Raw genomic sequence first — 22,420 nt, 5'->3', positions numbered from 1 at the left:
TAAATTGACACTTGGAAAAGAATATATGCACTTAAAATTCATTTCAAACTTTATTGAATGCCTATTATGTACAAATTACTGTTTTAAACTAAAACTGGTTAACATCAACATTAAAAATATAAAGTCTTAAACATCACTATTCAAAATAAATCTTCCTTTCTGTGATAAACACACATACACACAAAGATGTACTTTCTAATTAAGGTTTTCAATGTTCAAAATACCTCCTTTAAAACAGAAGGGAATAAATTCCAACAATGCTACTTTCAACGCATTAACTATCTTAAAGTATACTGGAATATTTAAAGACTGCTTGCTACAAAGTGGACTCACATGAAAATAAACCTTGATTTCAGAGGTAAGTCTACTATTAATAAAAACACTGCAATTAATTAAATGGATATGTAAGTTACACACACATATCTAAAAAAATAAATGACAATGAGAGGAGTTTTTCATGGAAGGTGACGTGTCGCCATGGATTCTGTTTCTCTTGATTTTCTGAGCAGAGCTTGTTTGAGGGCACTAATTTTCTCATCAAGTTCAGCCAGTGAATAGTTCTGCTGTAAACAATAACACAAATTGCTGAGTAAGACTTTTGATGCAGGTAAAGTACTAAATATACTATAAATACAGAAAATATCCAAAAACATGGTAAATAACTTTTTTTCTCATGAGAATAATTTTTAAATTGAAGCATATATGTTGACTATGCTATAATTTAAAGACATAAAATAACAAAGCTTAAGTATTTCTTACTTTTGATTTTCTAATGACTAAGCTATCTTGAACCTTTTGTACTTTGAAAGGGTCAAGTGCCCATTCTCATAATCAATAGTAAAAAAAAAAAAATTTTAATTGCTTAAAATAACTGGGAATTCTCTTTTGATACCCAAAGTAGTTAATTGCAGTTAATTAAAAAAAAAATTGACACTCAAATTTCAAAGTTTTACAATTAAAAATAGAAGGGGATCAAGACTGCCAAAGATATGGAGCTCACTTCTGCAAACAATCAAAATATACATGTGGAACAACTATCACAGAAAATTCACTGGAAATGGCAAATTATACAACCAAAGCTGTGAGAAAAATCTCTACGAAACCAGGTAAGACAGAAAAACCAAACATCAGGTCAAGATTTGTGCCCCTGGGATGGATATGTAAGGAAGAAAAGATTTCCAAGGGAGGAATGCTGGCATTGGGGAGGGAGCAAGCAGGCTAAGCCTAATCTGGGAGTTCCAGTCCTGGGGTCCTGCACAGGGGCGGCAAGCCCCCACGCCTGCTGGGAAATCCACTGCGACAGACAGAAGCGCTGGTGAAGCCTAGACTCTATGGGCAGGAGTACTTGTGCTGGCTTCCCAATAATCAGGGTGCAGAGAGCCTTGCACTGGCAGGTGCTGCCTTGCTAGACCTCTCAATCTAAAGGGGTGAACACCACCAGCCTTGTTCACTCCACACCACAGCCTGCGAGATCTGGGCCAACCAAACACTGGGAAAAGACTCGGTTCAGCTATACAGAAACAGAAAAGGGTGCCAAGAGTATGATCGGGGTGGGAAGGCGGTGGCCACTGTCAGAGCACTCAGGAACACAGTGGTTTGTCTCCCAGCATGAGTGCCCCAGCATGTCCACTCCACACTGCAGCTTAGAGTTGAGCTCTGGGCACTAAGAGAAGAGCCACAGAGGAAGTCCAAATCCCAGACAGCAAAGCAGCCACCTCAGTTCCTACAATCCCCATGCTCCAGCCTCCTCCATACCTTTGCACTAGATCTGGGACAAATACAAAAATAAGCCACAATAAAGGAATGAAATTTTGCCATTTGCAACAATACAGATGGACCTGGAGGGTACGATGCTAAGTGGAATAAGTCAGACAGAAAAAGACAACTGCTGTATGATACCACTTATATGTGAAATCTAAGAAAACAAAACTAGTGAATATAACAAAAAAGAAACAGACTTATAGATAAAGAGAACGAACTACCAGTGGGGAGGGGGAAGGTGCAAGATAGGAGCCTCAGGCACAGGCTTCTATGTATGAAATAAGCTACACTGATATACTGCACAGTACATGGAATATAACCAATATTTTATAATAACTAAGTGGAGTATAACCTGTAAAAAATAATTTATTAAATACTGAAATGATAATATTGGATAAACAAAATTTTTTAAGATTCAATTAAATACAGTAGTACTGTGAACAGGGGTGGACTAAAGTCAACTTTGCCAGACACCTTTTTTGACTTAGATGCTAATTAGTGTCTGAAGAAGGAAAGCGGATGAGATTTAAATTGAACATTTATTATTTTTCAGCATTTTGTAATTGATACTTTCTTCTACAGTTAACATCTGGATAGATTTTAATAGTTATTTGATCCTTCTGCATCGTTCCTTAAAATAACACATTAATTTATGTTGCCCTTTTTTTCCAGTCCTAAATCCCAGGATAGGACCTAAAAGCAACCATAGTAGAAACTTTTATTAATAAGAAGGGTATAAAACTAAACTATTTCAGAAACAAAAATAAAACTATAGTAACTTACTTGAGGTGGTTGAACTTTTCTTCTTTTTCCAGAAAAGTTCTAGATTAAAAGTAAAAAAAAAGTAATCAATACTTAGAAAATCTAAATAATTTTTCTTTATAGAAGAGTGAACAAAATAAGGAGAACCCTGGCAGAAATAAAGCCCACAAACTCACTGAGCACTATCTGTAACTGACACCGGCTTTTTTCTGCTTTGTAAGTTACCCTCCAAAGATGGTATTAAAAGTATAAGTGGTAATGTCAGAACAACATGCTTGTCCCTGGCTATACACAACTATACTTTCGCCATTAATTTCTGCCTTCTACTGAGGCTTAGTGATTGTGGTAAGAGGAGCTCTGTGGATCTTCTACTTAGTTTCCTTTCTTAGAACATTCCTATCCCAGGATATTGAACAGGTGAAGCAGCAACAGTCAGAGGGAAACAGAATGTGGAATCCCCAGCAGCAGGATGAAAACAGTCATACACAGCCCTGACCAACTATATTGGGCGCTGTCTATGTGACTCGGGGGACTCCTGGTACAGCCCCACTGGTCACCAGTGATCACAAAGGCAAGGGCCCAATTTTGACCAGCAATTAAGGAGAGGTCAGCTGGGCATTAGGGAAGAGCTTCTGGAAAAAACTTCCTCACTTCTAAGAGAAAGCCATCCAGGAGGCAGTTCTTCCGGACACTGCTGTCGTCTGGACAGGACACCAGAAAGCATGGTAGCTATCTTACCATCTGCCAGGGGAAAAAGCACCAAGTAGAGCTGAGAGGGGAAAGAGCTCAGTTCTTTGACAGTCATGATTTAGCCCAATAAATCAATTTACCCTGAAGACTGCATTACTGTTGAACTTCCCGTGTTATAAGATTATTTCCATACTGTTTAAGTCAGTTTGAGTATAAATTTCTATTACTTGAAGCTAATAACATTTTCACCAACATACTGCTGTGCACTTTTTTAAACCCTGATCTAATAAATTATTGCTTGACTTTGTTCTTAGTTTCACAGACCCACAAGGCCTTGAATGGCAAATTATATTAGTACATTAGTACACCTGACAAAGAAACTGTCAACATAGGCAGTAAAATTTTCTTGTGAACATCTGCAATCACAGAGATTTAAAGCTGTTTTCAAAGAATACTGAGGTATGCCTCTTATCAGTAGTTTCTAGTAAGTGGGAAATGGGTAAGTGTTGGAATAATTAAATATGGAAATGCCGATATAAACATGCTCCTTCCTTTGCCAACTGAGCCAGGATACTGTGGTGGGGCCTGTGGGCAGGTATGGGCTTAATGTTTCATTTGGTCACTACTCAGTCTCCGACCTTCCCAAGAGGTGGCTTTTTACACAGAGATGAAAACACACTTCCCCTTGTTTTCCTAACAGCTTAATCTGCAAAATATGGCCAGTTTCCATGTCATTGAGCAATCAGATTAATGTATCATGAAACCAAAGTGAGAAGGATCAGAATAGGACATCAGTGGGTCAATGACTTAAAAGAAACCCATGCTCTGAGGAAACTTAGTGGTAAGGAGACCTCTTTCATGACCAACCCCTTACTTTACTTCTAATCAGCTGTAAAGGGTAACGGATTGTCAAGAGTGACAGGGGGAGTGCCTTAAATGTTTCGTCCCCTCTAGTCCCACTGCCCTGTTTCAGACCTTCATTTCTCCCTGGCGTGGGCAATGATATGCTTCTAAACTTTGACTCCAAACTCTAACTCTCGCTTTCACAATGCCACCAGACAGAAACCTGATCAAGGTTTCTCTTTCTCAAAAAAATTAACTCAGTGTTCCCTTCTCCCCATGCTTCCCTTTAGAAGTAGGACTTAACCATTACAGACTAGAGTTATGATTCCATCTAATCAGTGCTTTCAAACAAAGTCAACATACCTTTAAAAATCCAGTAGTTAACCATTCATTTGCATATTTATGTAATGCCTACTACATTCTGTGTTCAAAGATAAACAAGACAGTTCCTGCCCTTCAGAGGCTGAAAATATAGTGTGAAAAACAGACACGTAAACAAGTAAGTGATAAATGCTATCAAATGAACAAAGTGCTATGGAAATATACTCGTGAAGAATGTTATACATACTGTTTTCCAGGGTCAAAATTTAAAAATCAGTAAGTAATTCTCTGGAAATACTCATAAAGACTGTATCTTTTAAATGGTCTGTTAAGCAATGCACTCAAAATTTTTAAAACATTACTACATTCAAATTTTTCCATGTTGAATGTGAAGGGTAAAAATCTTTAGAACTACCACATTAAAAGTTTAAACAAATACTAATCTTTGTTGTAATTCCTGCTTTATATACATTAACTTTTTTGGAGTTTTATGTCTGTTTCATAAATGAAAAGAACTTTACATAAGCTAGTTTTTTTTAGGAAGCAAATATAATTTATATTGTTTTTCTGTTTCCCTTTTCATATGCTGTGCTGCACGGTTACCCATAATAATCTCTATCCAACTGTGTTTAGGATTTACCTACATGTGAATCTGGATTAGATACATTTCATTTAAAAACTTTTCATAAAATTGATTTCTAACAAAAGTTCAATCTTTAGGAAATTTAATGGGTTCAATTTTCCTTTACTTCCTACCTTTGGAAGCTAGAAGACTGTGCTACATACCTAATCTATTCTTCAAGAGTCTACAGAAAAGACATGTAAGTAGAATTATGCAAATGCCATTATGAGTACTCTCAGCAAGAGGAAAGTAAGAGTGGTGAATAATGTGCTATGTCATCTGCAGGGTGTGTATTACTCTCCTCTCACACACAGCTCTAGAGCTGGTTCCATTCTGAGAAAGGAATGCAGCTCCTATAGCTGGGACATTCCTCTGTTATGGAAGGGTGGGTGTGAAATCTTTGCCTTTGAGTCTGTACCATACATATTCAGAGGTCTTAAGGACAAAACCAGTTTGTTTAAACATTTCAGTGTTTTGTGCTTGTAGCTCACTATTAACTTGGATATGTAATTTCACATACTAATCCAGAAATGACCCCTCTAATCAAATATGTTGTTTAATATATTTGGAAAAAAAAATTTTTACAGCACTAGTTTTATTACAAGTGTGACAACCCCACACATACAGGCCAATCCTGTTTACATTTATAACACTTCCTGCCTCTGAAGTTAGTTTCAGACCTCAGGCCTCTGACAGTCTCAATGTTCTTACCCATTCTATCTATCATGTCTATATTGTCTCTCCCGACTGAATCAAGTGTAAGTCCTACCTTACCTCTTCAAAAGCTTACCTGATACTTCTAACGGCATATCCTGCTGACTCAAAGTCCACATTTCCTCCCAAAATATCTCCTCCTCCAGATTTTATTTCTACCAATGATAGTAGTATTTTTCCAACCAAAGACTGGACTCATTCTTGCTATACAATCAATTATCAATATTTGCCAACTTTTCTTTCCTTCTGTCAATGGCACTAATCTTTTCTATTCTCGCTGTCATGTCCTTGTTTCAAGATCCATTCACATTTAAGCTAGGATAATACTGTCTTCTTTAGTGTCTCCCTTTTCATATCTTATAGAACAGTATCAGATGAATCTTCTACCATTTGCACAAGTCACATCCCAAAAGTCACAGCTCAAAAATTTCCACAGCATGTAAACCTTAAATTTCTACCTCTTTAACCAAACATTCTATCCTATGTATCAAGAATCCCCCCAAATAAGATTATGATTTGAAGGGGTTGTTCTTTTGTTAATTAAATTTAGTAAGAGATACGTTAAGCTTTTAAAATGCAAATCAGAGAGAAAAAAGATTGAAGGGCCAAGATCCACTGAAGGTATGTAATACTATAACACACTCTTTTAAGATGAGTTCTATTGTTAACAAGAATTATATTAACAAGATATGAAACTGAACTAGAAAAAATAACCTGCCTAAGGATTTCTTAATGAAGGCAGTTTGAATGGGGAAAACTTATTGTGTGTTACTGTAGCAAAAGGCATACAATCTCTATGAGGTTTCCTAGGAAGAGGCTAAGGAAAATCCTCAAGATGGAAAGGCCTTTGCAATTATGTGGAACCACCAACAAATCTCAAATTAGAGGAGAAGGCCAGAAGAGTTGTATGACTTACCCATGTTTATACAGCTACCTCTAAATGGTTTCTGAAATTAAATAAATGCTCATGTTTACTGAGGTTTTACCTTGCACTACACAGCGTGCTAGATGCCTGACTGGTATTATCTTCTTTAATCCTTGCTTCAGCCCTCAGTACTTTAATCAGCTTCATTTTATAAATTACAAAGCTTTAAAATTCACTGCTCACTTTGGTTATCTGACTTACTTTCTTCATCTGGAAATATTCCTTTTTTGTACCTTACTCTAATACCAATCTGAAACTTTGGAAAGATCACTGTTATTCCTAAAATAATCCTGTTTTCACCAGTGACTTATAATGATCCATGCTAATTGAGTTATTTTACATAATATTTCAGAAATAGGAGTTTTAGTAAATTTCATTAAAAATTTAGTACACTTTTACTTTAGTTCTTTTGAATATGGCATTGCTTTAAAACACACACAAAGCCCCAGAAAAGGCAGGTGTTATATGTAATCACCCCAGAAGACGGAGGAAAATAACACAACGAGCCCAGGATCAGTTGTCTGAAACATGCTAATATGACAACAATACTTCTCAGCACAGATTGTTTTTTAATGTTCTTGGAAAAGGAGAAAAATGAAGACTAGTCTTTCAGAAAGTCTGCAGAGAGGGATTAGAGAGGCAGAGGGATAATGGAGAGTAAGACCCCAGAGGAAGCCTCTGTTTTACAAGACAGCAAGTTCAGAGCAATAGGGCTATTCCTGCTCATTTATTATGCCACAAAAAAATGGCTTAAATTTGAGAATTTGGGTAATGTACCATGACGTAACTCTTCAAAAAAATTATGTCCATAACACAACATTAAAAATCTCAATCTTTAAAGAACTAGGTAATTCTTTACTCAGAACTATGTTCATTCATCACTGAACTATTAAAACAGTTTTTTCACACAGCAGATCTATGAGTGAATTGTTATATGATAAAGACACTTACTACAGATTGAAAATATTCAGGAGAGATGCCTTCCAATTCAAGGATTCTGTCCTCAAGTTTTTTGATTCTCTGATAAATGTCTCTTGGCACTGGACCACCTAAATACATTAAAAGAAACAGATATTATTGGATAATTCTTCTTACAGTTTTATCATTAAAATATCATGCAAAGACACTTAAGCAGAAGAATGGGAACTATTTAAACTTAAGAAAATAAATTAACAGGAATAAAATAAAACGAAATCTTTAGCAAACATTTTCATATTATACACTATGGGATATATTATCGTACCACACTTCTCCCCAAGCCACATTTATGCCTCCTATGTTGCTAGGCATGTTGTTTTATGTTAAGTTCATTTGATAAGATATTTAATAGTTCTCATACAGGACAACTTGTATCTCTGACAAACTCTGACACTTAGGAGGAAAAAAATGCATAGTGACAACTGACAATTCAGTGGTTGCGATACGTCATATTTTCTTCAATTTAAACTTCTCCTTACATGCCACTTTTTCTCCTTTAACTCATAAGAACTTTTTATAAAAAGGAACTTTACCATAATTCTTAACTAACATTTTAGGGAGGGGATTGGTAAAATTAAGGTTACTGAGATTTATAGGCTATGATTATATCCAAGTTCTTCCATCCCTCAGCACCACCTCTCCCTGGATTATCATAACCTCCAAATTGGTCTCACTGATTCTGCCTTGCATGCCTAAAGTCTGTTCACAACACAGATGCCAATGATCCTTTAAAAATGTAATTCAGATAGTGTTAGTTCTCTGCTCAAAACCTTCCAACACATTCACACCTCACTCACATTAAAAACCAAAACCTTTACAGTAGTTTACAAAGTCCTATACAATTTGGACATTGTCCCCACATACCATTTCAGCTATTTGATCCCTTTTTTCTGTTATTCAACTAAGCCAAGTACTCTTAAAACTTTAGCCCTTGTGGTTCTCTCTACCTCTGTATTCACAAGGCTAGCTCTTGCCAACTTCAGGTCTCGGTGCAACAGTTACTGTATCAGTAAGGCCTTCTCTGACAGCTCTTTAAAAAATACCAGAGCTACCACCTCCCCCTACCCAGCACCCCCTCCCTTATTTTTCTCGTAACCCACTGACATTCTATACATTTTGCTTGTATAGTGCCTGTTTCTCCACGCTGATAATATAAGCTCTAAGAAGGCAAAATGTTTTGTTCTGTTCATTGGGTATGGCTGTGCAGCCTGTGCACTGCACAAACCTAGGAAGCATCAGTTCACAAACTGCACGTATACTCAATATGTACTGAATGAATAAATACATTAGATAATCGTCATGCAATTAAGAATATTCACCTCCAAAGTATCAACTTGTTAAATACAAAAACTCTAGAAATGTGTTTTTTTCCTGAAAACTTCTAATTTTTAGGAGCTTGGATTTTCCTGCTCTTGACTAAAGGAAAATGAGTAACTTATTCATCTGACTTAGCTCTGCTGAACCTCTGTACCTTTCAAGAACCATTTCAAGCTTCCCTGGGTCAACAAAGCACTGCCTGAATCTCTTCACAAGGAGGTTCACTGAGCTCCACCATATCCTTCCTTCACAATCCCTTTAACATCTCCTGTCACTGTTAACCTTTCTTCCATAGATTATGGAACTGTGATTACATCATCTTAGTATCCCTCCTGTCTAAAACAGTGCTTTGCATATAGTAGGCATTCAACAGGTACTTCTCAAAATTAGCTACTTGATACTATTAGATTTAATAAACCAGTCAATCCTAGTATACAGTTGCAGTTTAAATTAGTTCTGGGAGAATTAATTCGAATGCTAATCTCATATCATCCTCAATGGTTTACTCATTCTCTTATTATCTTCTACCTCCATCCACAAATACACCAGTTAGACTGGATTTAGAAATTCCCTGAACCATATTTTGTGCCTCTGGGCGTAATGATATTTATAAGATAGAAGTGACAGGATCTGATGACTAAATGGGGAAGGATACTGAGGCTTTATAGCCAGTTAAGTTCTAGGTTTGATTTCTAGTTTCCACTTACTACATTGGGCATGCTGCTTGAGTTCCCAGAACTTCAGTTTCTTTATCTGACAAGGGTAACACCACCAACACCTCACAAGGTAGTTAAATGTTAAGTGAATTGATATACGTATAATACTTTCAGAGTGTCTGGCACTTAATAAATGTTAGTCACTTCCCCAATGGCATGTCTTTATTTATATGCTCGTCTTCACTGGAAAATCTTCAAGGACTAGGATCAGACCTTTTAATACTTTGTACCTAGCACAGTGTGTGATAAGAATGAGAGATGGTCATGGTTAAGTCATGAAATTGATGGAAGTGTAAGGGGAGGAAGAGGAACACAACCACATGAACTGTAAATTTCTTAGGAGCAGGGACTATGCTTTCTTCATTTTTCTACTAATCAGAACAATGTTTTGTATATGACAAGCCCTCAATGAAAATTTGGTGAATAAATGAATTGGAATTTCTTTAACCACTTGCAAAGGTACACTACAGGACACTGCCAAGCACTCTGCTTACCTGTTTGCAATCGCAAGTGAGCCTCGATATTCTGTAGTCGTTCTTCTACAGCCTGATTACCACAATCTTGGAGCATGCTGTTAGGTTTATGACCTGACCCTTGAATTCCTTCAGATCTAGTCTGTGGTCCATATGTATTCACAACTCTAGAAACTAAGTTCAAAAACTTTGAGTCTATTAAATTTACATTTCAAAACTTATAAATTCTCTCTCCCTAATAGTATTTTGTATGTTCTTTTCATATCACAAACCCAAGTAGGAAGAAAGGCAAGATTTTTTTAAATAAATAAAATTTAGATAGGAAAGTGATTTCTATTCCATTTTGCTTATAATTAAGAATAAGCTTCTGTCAATGATGAAACTATATGGTGGATACTTACCTTTTACATGACTTTTAAACCCAGGGTAAGGAGTAAAAATCGCATCAGTTCTTGCACAACTATTTTCTACAAAGAATTTAGACGCGTGTAAGTTTAAGTATATTCTTAACTTCAAACGTACATTTTGATAACCCTTCAATAATGCATGTTACTCATAATCAGAGAACATCTAATCTTATCTAATGTCCAATTTATATACAGAAAAGTCCTCAACATTCAGTTTTTAACAAATACCAACATTCCTAAAGACCATCTGTGTCTTTGGATAAAATAATTTTATATATTATAGAAAGTTAAAAATGTCTAATCTAAAGAGATATTATTCAGTTTCAACACAGAAATATGCAAAGCTCAGTATTTTTACTGAAATATAAAAAATACAGCATTTGTGACATTGCTTGCTGACCTAATTAGGGAACATCAAATATAAAAGATTATACATTTAATACATTTGTATTTCAGAATACCACACAAAAAAGACCTTGAAACCTACAACACATACTTTTACACTTGCCTAGATTTTCAATACTCATTTTTTAAAAATCCCTAAACACAAAAGCTAGCTATATCTTTCTAGACTATCCCTTTCAGAAAATGAAATTTTAAGAAGGATACCATGTAAAAATTTATTGCAAATTTTTCCTAAGCAGAAAAGTATAATTTCTTTCAAGTTAGATATCAACAAATAAATTAGGGGGAAAGCTGGAATTATAAACGTAAAATAATCTTTAAAATGATGTTAAGTAAAACCATGTACTGCAGTAAATTTACTATAAAATTCCCCTTGATTATAATAAAAATGGATGGTAAAAGATACTGAAAGAAAGTTCTTTTCCCAAGGGAATCTGACTTTTAAAAAAATCTATTGTATGTATTTTGGTCGAGAGGTCCTGAAAGGAACACACTACAATACATCTGAATTTTTTCAGTCTAAGTTTCCTTGAGATAGTTCTACTGACACAAACTGTGGGAATAAAATTCCAAATTTGCTTATCTTTTATATATTGATACCAGACAAGAGTCATTTTCTTTTTGAAACCTCAAAATATGTTTAAAGGGCCATCACCTCTCCATTCTCTTTCTACCATTTCACGGGGCTAAGGGTTTAAAAAAAGAAGCTATCATCCATTCCAGAGCTATATTCCAAATACATAGATTAACTGACCCATTAGAGAGAAATTCAGCATGGTGTGAAGACACTGAATGTATGAGTGCTAGTCACTCTCCACAGCAATTCTTCCCAGCACTGTTTGGAAGCCAGCAAGGGATTGAATGGGCCAAGGAATCCTGCTGAGCATTTCAATTCTTGTCAATTTCTATCCCCTGGTGGTTTATAATAATAGAGTTAGCAGGGAGAAGAGAGGAATAACATTAGTGACACATGTGCTTGCTCCCTCAACAAACCCTTTCTCATGGGTTGCTTGCAGTTTGATTGCAGTACCTGAGATTTTGCCACTGCTGCACCTGTTCTGAAAAGCTAACAGTAAAATATATCAAATCTAGAGATACGCGTGTATAATGTTAATAATAGGAAAGGCTGAATTTAGGACCCACCTTGAGCCTGTTATTACTTCATTATGAAAAGAATCAGTGCACCAATGTGGTATGAGTCAATTCTAGGTTCATCTGACAATTCAGTATTCATAATAATTAGTCAAGAGATATTAGAGGCAACAAGAAAATGCCTCATCCCAATTAGGAACGCTTCTCCATAATTTTTTCTAAGAACTACTTGTTCTGATTATTACTATGATGCCTGAATATGATCTATGCCAGTGCTTTGCCATTTTGTATTCTGCAGCATACCTGCAGATCTGTAAATACACTATAGCATCATGTGAAGAGGAAGGAGATTCTGATGAAAAACAGCAAATGTATGCACAGTATGAAAGAAACGAAAGAAGCATAAGATACCATAGTCTGGATGACAAATTGGTTTTATCATGACATAAAACCTTTCAAACAACTAAGGAGTAGTGAGAAAACTGCTCCCTCTTGAGGAGTATTAACTTTACTAAGTTTAACTTCATGTATTTAATATCATAATTTCATAAGTACCTTTAGACTTAAAATTTATATAGCTCAGCTCCTTCTTACTAGTGTGACTGAGCAACCCTGTCATCCATATGTTATCTTCATTTCCTAAAGGAACTTTAAAACAATCTCTTCACCTGTGGTAAACATTGGCCTTTTTACATTAGCATCTGATTTCTGTATAACCAAAATGAAAACAATTTTGCAATACACTCTATTATTAAACAGAAGAAAATTCTGCTGTCTTAGTTTCAAAATGAACCTGTGAAATAATTAAATTGTGTTCTTAATGTTATACATTTTAAAAAAAGAAAGATCATTAAAATCCTAAAAAAACTTAACTTCTTCTAGGTAGTTACCTTGATTACAGTCAATAACATTGCAAAATTCTCTGACGTTGTTTTCATTGATTTCAGCTTGCTTTCTTTCAATAAATGCAGATATTCGTCTGTCAATCTGCAAACAATAAGTATTTGCATCTTAGTCCAAACATAGTAAAATTTTAAAAAATACTCCCTTGGCTCCCCAAAACCCAACTTCTTACTTCTGCTTTTCCAGCCTTTATCTGAACTACTTCTGGATCAAAATGGATCTGTGTCTTTTTCACATCTCCTGAATCACAGTCTTTGTGCTTTTCTTCCTCTTCCAGGTCTCCAATGGGAAAGCTGGCATTTACTTCATTCTTGTTCCCTGTTTCTGTTTTTCCTATTTCTTCAACAACAGTTGTATTCTCCTCTTTAATCAGAGGCTGAAGTTTTGCTAAAAAAGGCTGAGAAAAACACAATTCCATCTGCTAAGGTTCAAACTGATCAAAATTAATCACATTTACCATATTTATATAAATTTCAGCTAAGTAAAAGCAATATTCAGTATCAATTAACTAAATATAAAAGGTTGGCATCATACATAGATCTGACCACATGTAAGTGTTTTTGCTGTTCTCTATTATTGTGACCAATATCATTTGCTATAAGTCTATTTAAAGGAAAAAGGAAAGAAGAGAAAGAAAACCTGAGGAAATGTAAAATTTTCTTTGAGGGAATCATTCTGTCACTCATCTTTTATTTTGTGCCAAATCAAAGCCTCAGCCTCTGGCACCAATGCCACTTAATTAACATGTCATTCAAATGCCTCCTCAGAACACTAAGGCTTAGTATTTTTCCTCCTTAACACAAGAGCCAGTGCTCTCACTCAGCAAAGCCCTGCATTAGCACTGTATCACTGGAGATTCTCCACTTGAAACTGCAGTTGGCCAAAGTGAATGAGAGCATAGACATGAAATACCTAGGTGTTATGCTGAGTGAACACTCAGGCTTTTCCTGACATGATATCTTCTTGGGTCATGAATTTAAATTTTTAAAAAGAAAATGAACAAGAAAAAAAAAAAAAACTACCAAGAACCATAGCTGAAAGAGGTAGATGCCTACAATACTAGTGGGGAATACAACTCTATTCTATCATGTAAATTATACTACCATCCCCTCCAACACACTCACACAAAATAAAATTAGGCCTCAACTGAGTCCTATATATAGCTCATTGCTTCCACCCTTCAAAACTATGGTTAACTATTACTTTTAACATGAAACAGTTAAAATTTCCCATAAAGTCATTGAATAGAGGGCTGAAAATTGTCTACTCCACTCATCAAAACACACCAACACTTGTCAAAGTTCCAATTATTTTTTCATACCTATAATTTTGCTTCTGTTGTCTGCTATACCAAAAACTCTTCTGAATCCTTATGATATCTTAATGGCACTAAACTGACCAATCCAAACCTTTATGACACTTCATATTTTATACTTTGATTAGAGATAAACTGTAACCTTGAATCAATTATAACTGCAAATATGTTCAGCTGGAAACTAGCAAGGTCATAATAGTGTTTGGTTATTGAACTGAAATATTAAAAAAAAGCAATACTATTATAGATTAACAATTCAGTGTTGGCTTTTAATATAAAGAATGAATTATTTCAAACTCTTAAGATGATAAAATAGTGACTGGCTACTTACTAATATGAGACATTAATGTCACAGAAATTACTTTCTTTTTAAAAACTATGCTGAAACTGTTTAATTGCAATAGACACTCCAGGATGTGTCATGCTGGGATAATGCCACTTCTTGAACCACTGAAAGCACTCCATGAGCCTCCAAACTCACCCAAGGCATGGAATCATTATCATAGCATGACACACACCTGCCGTGTCTTATTGCTTAATTATAACCCACCATAGATGCAACTGTATTGAATTTTCAGTGCAAGTCTGGAATCGAATAGAATTGCATTCATTCAGTCGTCACACCCACATCAGCCCATTCGGCTATATTCCTGTAACTGTCCTGATCACTATGTAAATTAACAGATTTGGATCCAATCTGGCTGAAGTAACCTTTTATTAATAACAGTATTAATAAGGTGTTAAAACAGAACCTACAAATACTCCAGCATACAATTTAGCTACAATTAATTTCTAGTTTCAATATCGAGTTAACATTTTTAACAAGAAATTTACCTGTAAATATAAAACATGTTGCTCAAGTGCACTAAATAGAAAAGCGGGCTGGAGTGCCGAGAGGCTCTGGAGCTTGTTCCAATCGATTGTAATTTTCACCACATCATCTCTGAGGTTAAGCTTCAAAGGGGCAAACCAGCAATATCACAAAAATTACATGATTAAGCTGTACATATGGGATTGTCACAAAAATAAGACTTCTATAGAATAACATGCCATTTAGCTCAAAGTTCTCAAGTTTTTAATGATACATAAAAGTGCTCTACCTAGTTACCACTCCAAAAAGGCAAGAAAGGTCCAGTTCTCAGAAAAAAGCAGACGATATCTCTAATTCTTTTCTTGGGTCTGTGTAATGGGACCATCTCACAGGTAAAACTATCCAGGAAAGATGAAAAGATGAGGCTTTCTTTTTTGATAATTCAGTATCTAAAAACTTTTGGATGGGGCCAACAAATGCTTGCCCTATTCAAAATCCTACTGTTTCTAGCTAAGAGCATTAAATACAGGGGGAAGATACATTTGTGAAAGTTCTGATTTCATAATTTCTGCATTTCTTTTTGTTAAATATGCACATAAATACATAACAAATATATCATTCCTCTGATGTCTTCCAAATCACATTTTCATTGTTTTCTATTTTAACCAATGTTTAAAAATTTAAAAATCAACTCATACATTCATATGCACATTCATATATATTATAAAGTCTGTGGATACATGGCAGCATGTTTACTTCAAATAAAACTTAAAACTATTATTTAGCTGTGGAAATATGAAATTTAAAAAAAATACTTTTCCACAATAGTGAAATAAATGGCCAGAGACTAGATGGAAAGGTCAGACTCGCTGCTAAACAGTATTTTCTAGTAAAGTATAAGAGTTCATTATATGAAAATTTCTCATAAATTGGCTATATATGGCCTATTACAATAAAATTATATATAGAAAACTACCACAAACCTGAATATAAAATTAATATCAAGAGGAGTAAACATTTTAGAGGGAAAGCCTCCATCTTTAGTATTTCAAGTGAATAAAAGTGAATCACTGTAAACATTTTTAGGGACACATGTGTTATGGCATATATCCTGCATCACAGGATCAAGTTAACTCTTATTTTTTCAGAAATCATTTATTTAAAATTAGTCACGTTTTATACAAAATAAGGACAAGTGTTCTATTAGTTAAGATCTTATGAACTGTGATTATAATAAAACAAAAAAATGAATCACTGTACCAAAAGAGATCCAAAGTTCCCCAAAAGGCACTATACGAATGAATGCTGTATGACAGAAATTTACCACCCTTTGACCAGAAATATTTAAAGTCCATATTAGACAAGTGCAAAGAAATAAGTTTTGTGTAGGATGCACTGGCAAAAATTAGTTTGTTATTTTAACTTAGGTTTTATATTAAGATAACCATATTAATCTTAATTTCTATTTTTTAATGCTTATAAAGGTTTCCTTAGACAACAACTTAGGCATGGAAGTAACCCATCACTATACTTTTACAGTTCTGAAAGAATCTATAGTTGATTGTAACAAATTTACGAATACAGTTTGGGGATAATGCAGGCAAATCTTCAACCAAAGCAAAGCATAAAATTTTCTAGAGAAAATAACTTACAGAAATTAAATCGAATGTCTGGATCATATTCTCATTTCAATTTAGCAGAATTACGTAAGCTTTCAAGTGCAAGGTATTTGGTCTTTGAAGAAACCACGTAACAATGTCACAAATTAACTTTAAAACTATCCCCAACACATCCAACTATTATTCAACAAATTCCATATTAGTAATATATGAATTCTATGCATTTTTACCTATAGAACTTGTAAGCCATTCAGTCAAAAAGGTATTAGTCTGTCATTAATACGGACTATTTAAAATACACATTTCAGTAAAAACGTTATTACACTAATATAAAAATCCAAGTTAACAATAAATATTTCTTCAGCTTGGTAAAACGCAGCAACCAAAGGCAAAATCAGTATTCAATAAATTCAAAGTCTGGGCTAGAAAAAATTTTTTTAACATCTGATTTTATGCTTCCTATTGAGGAGAGCTAATAACACAATGATACTACATAGAAGGAACTAGGCATTTTACAACATAGATTTTTTAAAATTCCTTAATCTTGTTTCAAAAGGAAATAGTTATTTCCACCAGGAACAATTTTGTAAGTATAGTACTCTGGCTTTCATTATCTTTAACAGTACATCTCAAAATATAAAGAGTATCACCAAATTGGCTAGCATTTAATTGATGAGACAATCTTATTTTTTTACAATCTTATTTAGTCTTATTTATGGTCCCCTTACTCTGTCATGAAAACTAACCAAATATTTACTCTAAATATTTTTGACAGGCGACGTAAGTAAATTTTAACCATATCACTATTTTTACCTAATGTCAGAATGTTTAAAATTTTTAAATGAGTTTTAAAAATTCAGTATGCAAACTATTTCAAAAGATAGGTTTAATGTTTTTAAAAAGTATCTCATCAGTGGTGGTGAGGGGTACTTTTGTAAACTATAGGTGAGTATAAACTTTTTTCATCTTGATATTAAAAGAAGTTCCAATGTCCATGCCATAGAAAGTTCTCAAACTTTTAAACCATTTAGTAGGTTTTCAGTCTTCAGACAAATGATTACCCTAAGTCTTAAGAAATAAATAAATAAAAGTTCTAAGTCCTTGACAAACTAATGAGTTTAAAAGTTATAACTTTTAGCTGACCCTATTAATAAGCATCCCATTACTCCAAAATGAATGTTTAACTAATACCAATGCTCTTTGTAAGTCAGGACAAACACTGAAATTTTTTAAAATACTGAAATAACCTTTTAAAAGACTGATTCACCATCTACCCAAGGCTTTTAAAAATAATTTTCACAAATCAAACGCTCTATTTTCATAAAGGAAGTTACCGTTATCTTCAACACAAATGCCTAAGTCCAAGATTTTTATTTTTAAAGATTTCTTTTTGAAAGCAGATAAACGTAAGCTGTTTCTCATTTAAAATTTGCTTTGTATTTACATCAGTAAACAGGGCCTTCAGCGTAAGGAGTACCTTTATTTAAGCTCCATTTTATTATGACATTTCTACAAAAGCTATTTACCAGCCAGTTAAACTAATAAATAGTTGAATTACGAGTTAAACAAGTTGTGATACAAGCTGTACCGACCAAGAGTAACTCAGTCAACTTTACGCTAGAAACAGTTTAGGTTAATTCTTCTTTTCCTACTCGTTTTAAAAGAGGAGATGCAAGCTATGGCCAGAAGGAAAAAAGTAAACAAAGGCAAGTGACTCATAAGAGCAAATCACCCTAAAGAGGCGGAGAGAGCGCTTTTCCAGAAATCTCAGGCCCTGAGAACCTATCAATTTCTACAATGAATGAACTGGAAGAAAAACGATCCAGAGGCTCCAGGCGCCTCCCAAACCATCAGAGAAGCTCTTCCGTATCCATTCTCTTCAGGCCTGTTTCTTACCGAGCCGCGTTTTCACTTACACTAGCCTCATTCACTCTTGGTGAGAATTGCTGCAAATCTAGCCTGTCACCGGTCATGATCTAACCCGCGCGGCCATCCTCACTCAGCCCACAGGCTACCCGGCCCACGCTCCTCCCCCGGCCTCTGCGACTCCAGCGGGGTCCCACACCCTGCAGGCCTCCGGTGCCCCCTGCCTCCGTACAAGGATAGATGGGGGGAGGGGCAGGCTGGTTCCCAGACCCCTGCTCCCACAGCACATCACTCACTTGTCCAGCTAGGTTTTGCAAGGAGCGAAAGACTTCACAGACTATGTCTCGGGAAAGGTTGGGGCTGCAGCTCCGCTCCAGGCTCCTGTCACCGATGGTCGGGCGACTAAGCTCGGCGGCAGCAGCCATGACACTTTCTGAGGCTGCCCCCGCCAACACCAAAGTGCGCTCACAACCCACCCCTCCCTTGATCGCTTTTGTCGCTCCGCGATGATGTCAAAGCACTGCGTCTCCTTTAGACCAAGGCTTTGAGGACCACTGTGTGACTGACAAGCACCTGGGCCAATCAGGTTCCTCTGAGGACCGCGAGCGGATGATTGCCGACCTACGTGAGGTTGGCCACGGTATTTCCCCTGGAGATTGGAATCGGTATTCAAAGAGGGTTAGCTTCGTGACGTCTACCTTGACTCCGAAGTTAGTTATGAGTATTGCTAGAGAAAACTTATAGTTAAATGTTAGTGGTTTAGTCCCATAATTAAAAGTTAAAATTTTAACACAGCCCTGTGGAGTGATCTGGAGAAAGACCGCTCATCAGCTGTCAAAGACCGCTCAAACAGCTCTGCCAACGCTTGTTTGTAAATACTGAGAACTTTTTCACATAGAATTGTCATACTGGATAGCATATTTTCATCCGTATTCAAATTAACATCACTAATTTTTCATTAGAGGAAGAAGATATAAAACAAAAAATGTTTATGCCCTCATTTACTATCAAGGGAATGTTATTAAATCTGCAAAGTAATTCTGTCGTTTTAAAACTGATGAATCAGTTCTTTTTCTCTGGGTAATACGATAGAGACACTCATCCTAAAACTGTTTCCATAAAGGGAAACACTGTCAAGATGATCCCAACAGGAATTTAACCCAAGTAAGCAATCACATGCAACACAATCTCTGAAATCAGAAGATAAAAATCCGAATTGAAAATTGACGAAATATTACTTACCAGATAACTTTGGTAAAAGATGCTTAGTTTGTAGTATTACAGAGTCTAACATTAAAAATTCTGTCCTGTGCAATTGAAGAAAAAAGTTTAGAAACTTTTTAGTGTTAAAATCTATTCATAAATCTATTCATATTGTTCACACTTGAACAATAAACAGCGTCAGTTTAGAGATAAGAGAGGAAGGATTTAATGTTCTAATAATCTAATGGCTTTAGAAGAAGCAGAGGTGGAAACTTGCACAAAATGTATTCTTCAGTTTTAGAGTAGTCTGAAGGAAAGGAATAAGGCACCAAGGAACTGGGATTAAGAGCAATAGGGATTTAAAAAAAAGCCTTTGACTCTCCCTAGCTCTTAATTAGACTTTCATTTTCAAAGATCATCAGGCTTGATAGAATCTTCAGTAATCTTGTCTGGTCCCTGCTCACAGCAAGATATACAGTTTATAATCCAGCCTATGTCTAGAGATGTCAAATAAAAAGATCTAATCCCAAATTTAAGCAACCTTCTCATTCAAGCCACTCATTCTCATATATAACCTAAATTCACGATTCTCTGCAATGTTAGCATATTTTCTCTGCCTTTGGTTCTCTTATTAGAGAATAATTCTAATGAGGTAACTAGAAGTTTTTGTTTGGTAACATATTAGCAACCAATTTCAGATCATTTGTTTTCATCTAGATGTGAGGTCTTTCTTTTATTCCCCCAATATTCAGGACACTGGTATGAAACAGATTTGGGAACTTGATTTGTATAAGAATACCATCTTTAATAAGATACTGCTCATCCTTTTCTTTGCCATCACTGATATTGAAATTTCGAGTTTTACTTTTTCCCCTTGAACCTCTGATATAGAATTGATTGATGGCCATTGGATCTGTATATAAATTCTCTATTTCAATACGTAGACTTCCACTTATAGTATTGATTACTTAGCTAATACTTGAAAATTAACTCTCTTGTGCATTATTTCTTCTTTCCAGGGACTTTTCTTACTCCTTCCTGAAGCCTATTATCAGGAGGCTTCTTGAAGCCTACTATCCTGAAGCTATTCCTGAAGCTCAGTATATATATGCTTGTTGAGCTGAATTTATTTGCCTAAGTTGAACAGATTTGTAAAATGGAAAAACAAAACTCCTACTCTTGAGGGGAAATTGTACAACATAGTAAAAATGCTATAAACCATTCATATCAAATAATGAAGCATGTCTGTTCATTCTCCCCTGGAACAGCAAATTCAAAGTGCTCAAATTTTCTTTAATGAATAAGCTAGCCTCCATAACCTTCTCATGAATGACACCCATAAAATTAATTGTACCAACTGTATGCCAGGGACTCTGACCAGGTTTGAAGGTACAAAGATGAATCAGGCAAGGACTGTCTCTCAAAAAGTTCCAGTTCTCATGGGTGAGGCATATATGTAAACAAACAACTATGATATAATGTTACAACAATCATACTGGAGGTATGTATAAAGCAAAACACCAATTAGAGGTGTTTGGATTCATTATCAGGAAAAGCTTTAAATGCTTGATATAAAGCATGGATTTTGAGGCTCGAATGATGAGTACAAATTCTCAATTTAGGTAAAACAGTAGCAGCAACTTTAACATGCCATGATATGTTTAGGGAGGATACACTGAATAGAGAAGCATGGTGAAGCCAGAATTTCACAAAGTTTGCTCTGCTGAATACCAGTCCTATAAGATGCTTCTTTTCAACAGAAGTTTCCATGATCAAAGAAGTTGGAGTAAAGTTGACTGTGTTGCCATAGCATGCAACAGATCACAACACTTCACTTTCTATTAGCAAGGAGCTCAGCACTACAATCAAGTCCAAGGACACAACTAAACCAATTTCAAAATTCCAGCTTTGAGGATTGGTTTACTGGGACTTCCCATACTGATTTGTGATTCATTCAAGGTTAAGAAAACATACTGCTACTTCAACAGAGAAAATTTTAATAGAAATTGTTACATATGATAATTAACTGAAAAGATAACAAGAAAACAATAATCTATCACACTATTAGGAAATTCAGGAAATAGCTAACCCCTCTAGAGCTATGGGAACAAAGGGAAAAGTTTGAAATTATTAAAATTTAGGAGCTTAGAGGTACATCCCTGTGGAGTACCTCAGAGAAGAGGGTGCTGCTCAGCTTGGATTGGTGACTTAAGGATGGCATGATGAGGCCAATTTTGCAAGTTTTTAAAACTGAAAATAGAGCATCCAGCCACTGTAGAACAATATCATGCAGTCTAATATACATGATATTGGAACCCCTACAGAAGAATAGAGACTGGGGCAAAAGAAACATTTCAAAAGATGATGACCAAGAAATTTCCAAAACTAGTGAAAGCATCAAACCACTATAGTGAAAGCATCAGATCCAGGAAACCCTGAGAATTCCACTATTATATACTGCTACTTAACAAATATCCCCAAATTTAGTGACTTAAAACAACAAATATTTCTTATCACCAAATTTCTACATGAGAAATTTAGGAGTGACTTTGCATGGTGGTTCTGTCACCCACTTTGGAGAAAGACAGCAAGAGAGAAGTCACAATGACTTTAGGATGGACTCAAGTCACAGGCTTCCCTGGTGGTTCAGTGGTAGAGAATTTGCCTGCCAAGCAGG

At 35.4% G+C, this 22,420-nt stretch overlaps 1 protein-coding gene and 1 long non-coding RNA gene across 16 annotated transcripts in view; one reads left to right on the top strand and one right to left on the bottom strand.

The window, feature by feature from the left end:
* The window catches only part of LOC110137518 (uncharacterized), a 102,428-nt gene extending 81,520 nt beyond the window's left edge, over nucleotides 1–20,908 (top strand). Inside the window, exons 5-8 of one of the 8 annotated variants that reach the window (XR_011491815.1) lie at nucleotides 966–3,672; nucleotides 4,490–4,555; nucleotides 5,143–5,198; nucleotides 20,763–20,908. This is a non-coding gene — a long non-coding RNA (uncharacterized lncRNA). Of the gene's footprint in view, nucleotides 1–965; nucleotides 6,706–9,008; nucleotides 10,149–20,762 lie in introns of those variants that run through there. The other 7 variants (XR_011491812.1, XR_011491811.1, XR_011491814.1 and 4 more) reach the window with 7 other exon arrangements.
* MBIP (MAP3K12 binding inhibitory protein 1) lies at nucleotides 27–19,050 on the bottom strand. Of its 8 annotated transcripts, none has more exons than XM_070478019.1 (10): nucleotides 18,837–19,049; nucleotides 15,079–15,198; nucleotides 13,102–13,326; nucleotides 12,917–13,013; nucleotides 10,524–10,589; nucleotides 10,144–10,296; nucleotides 7,590–7,687; nucleotides 6,630–6,660; nucleotides 2,545–2,583; nucleotides 27–563 (listed from the first exon to the last, which is right to left on the bottom strand). In XM_070478019.1, the coding sequence occupies exons 1-10, from the start codon at nucleotides 18,963–18,965 to the stop codon at nucleotides 544–546; spliced, it is 978 nt and encodes a 325-aa protein (XP_070334120.1). In that variant the 5' UTR covers nucleotides 18,966–19,049; the 3' UTR covers nucleotides 27–543. The 8 variants fall into 8 exon arrangements, with proteins under 8 accessions (XP_070334120.1, XP_070334121.1, XP_020772246.2 ...); XM_070478020.1 differs by having other exon boundaries at nucleotides 27–560; XM_020916587.2 differs by lacking the exon at nucleotides 6,630–6,660 and having other exon boundaries at nucleotides 18,837–19,048.
* Nucleotides 20,909–22,420: the final 1,512 nt, after the last annotated feature.

Source organism: Odocoileus virginianus, chromosome 16, assembly GCF_023699985.2.
Source record: "Odocoileus virginianus isolate 20LAN1187 ecotype Illinois chromosome 16, Ovbor_1.2, whole genome shotgun sequence".
In the NCBI taxonomy this organism is placed as follows: Eukaryota; Metazoa; Chordata; class Mammalia; order Artiodactyla; family Cervidae; genus Odocoileus; species Odocoileus virginianus.
Note: the sequence above shows the minus strand (reverse complement) of the source record. Positions and strands in the feature narration are given on the sequence as shown.

Coding starts and splice junctions, on each gene's coding strand:
- MBIP (XM_020916587.2), bottom strand. CDS start 18,965: ATGGCTGCTGCCGCCGAGCTTAGTCGCCCGACCATCGGTGACAGGAGC. Junction 13,327..15,078: donor AACATGTTTTATATTTACAG/GTAAATTTCTTG, acceptor TGTTTTTCTCAG/CCTTTTTTAGCAAAACTTCA. Junction 10,590..12,916: donor TGTTATTGACTGTAATCAAG/GTAACTACCTAG, acceptor AATTCTTTGTAG/AAAATAGTTGTGCAAGAACT.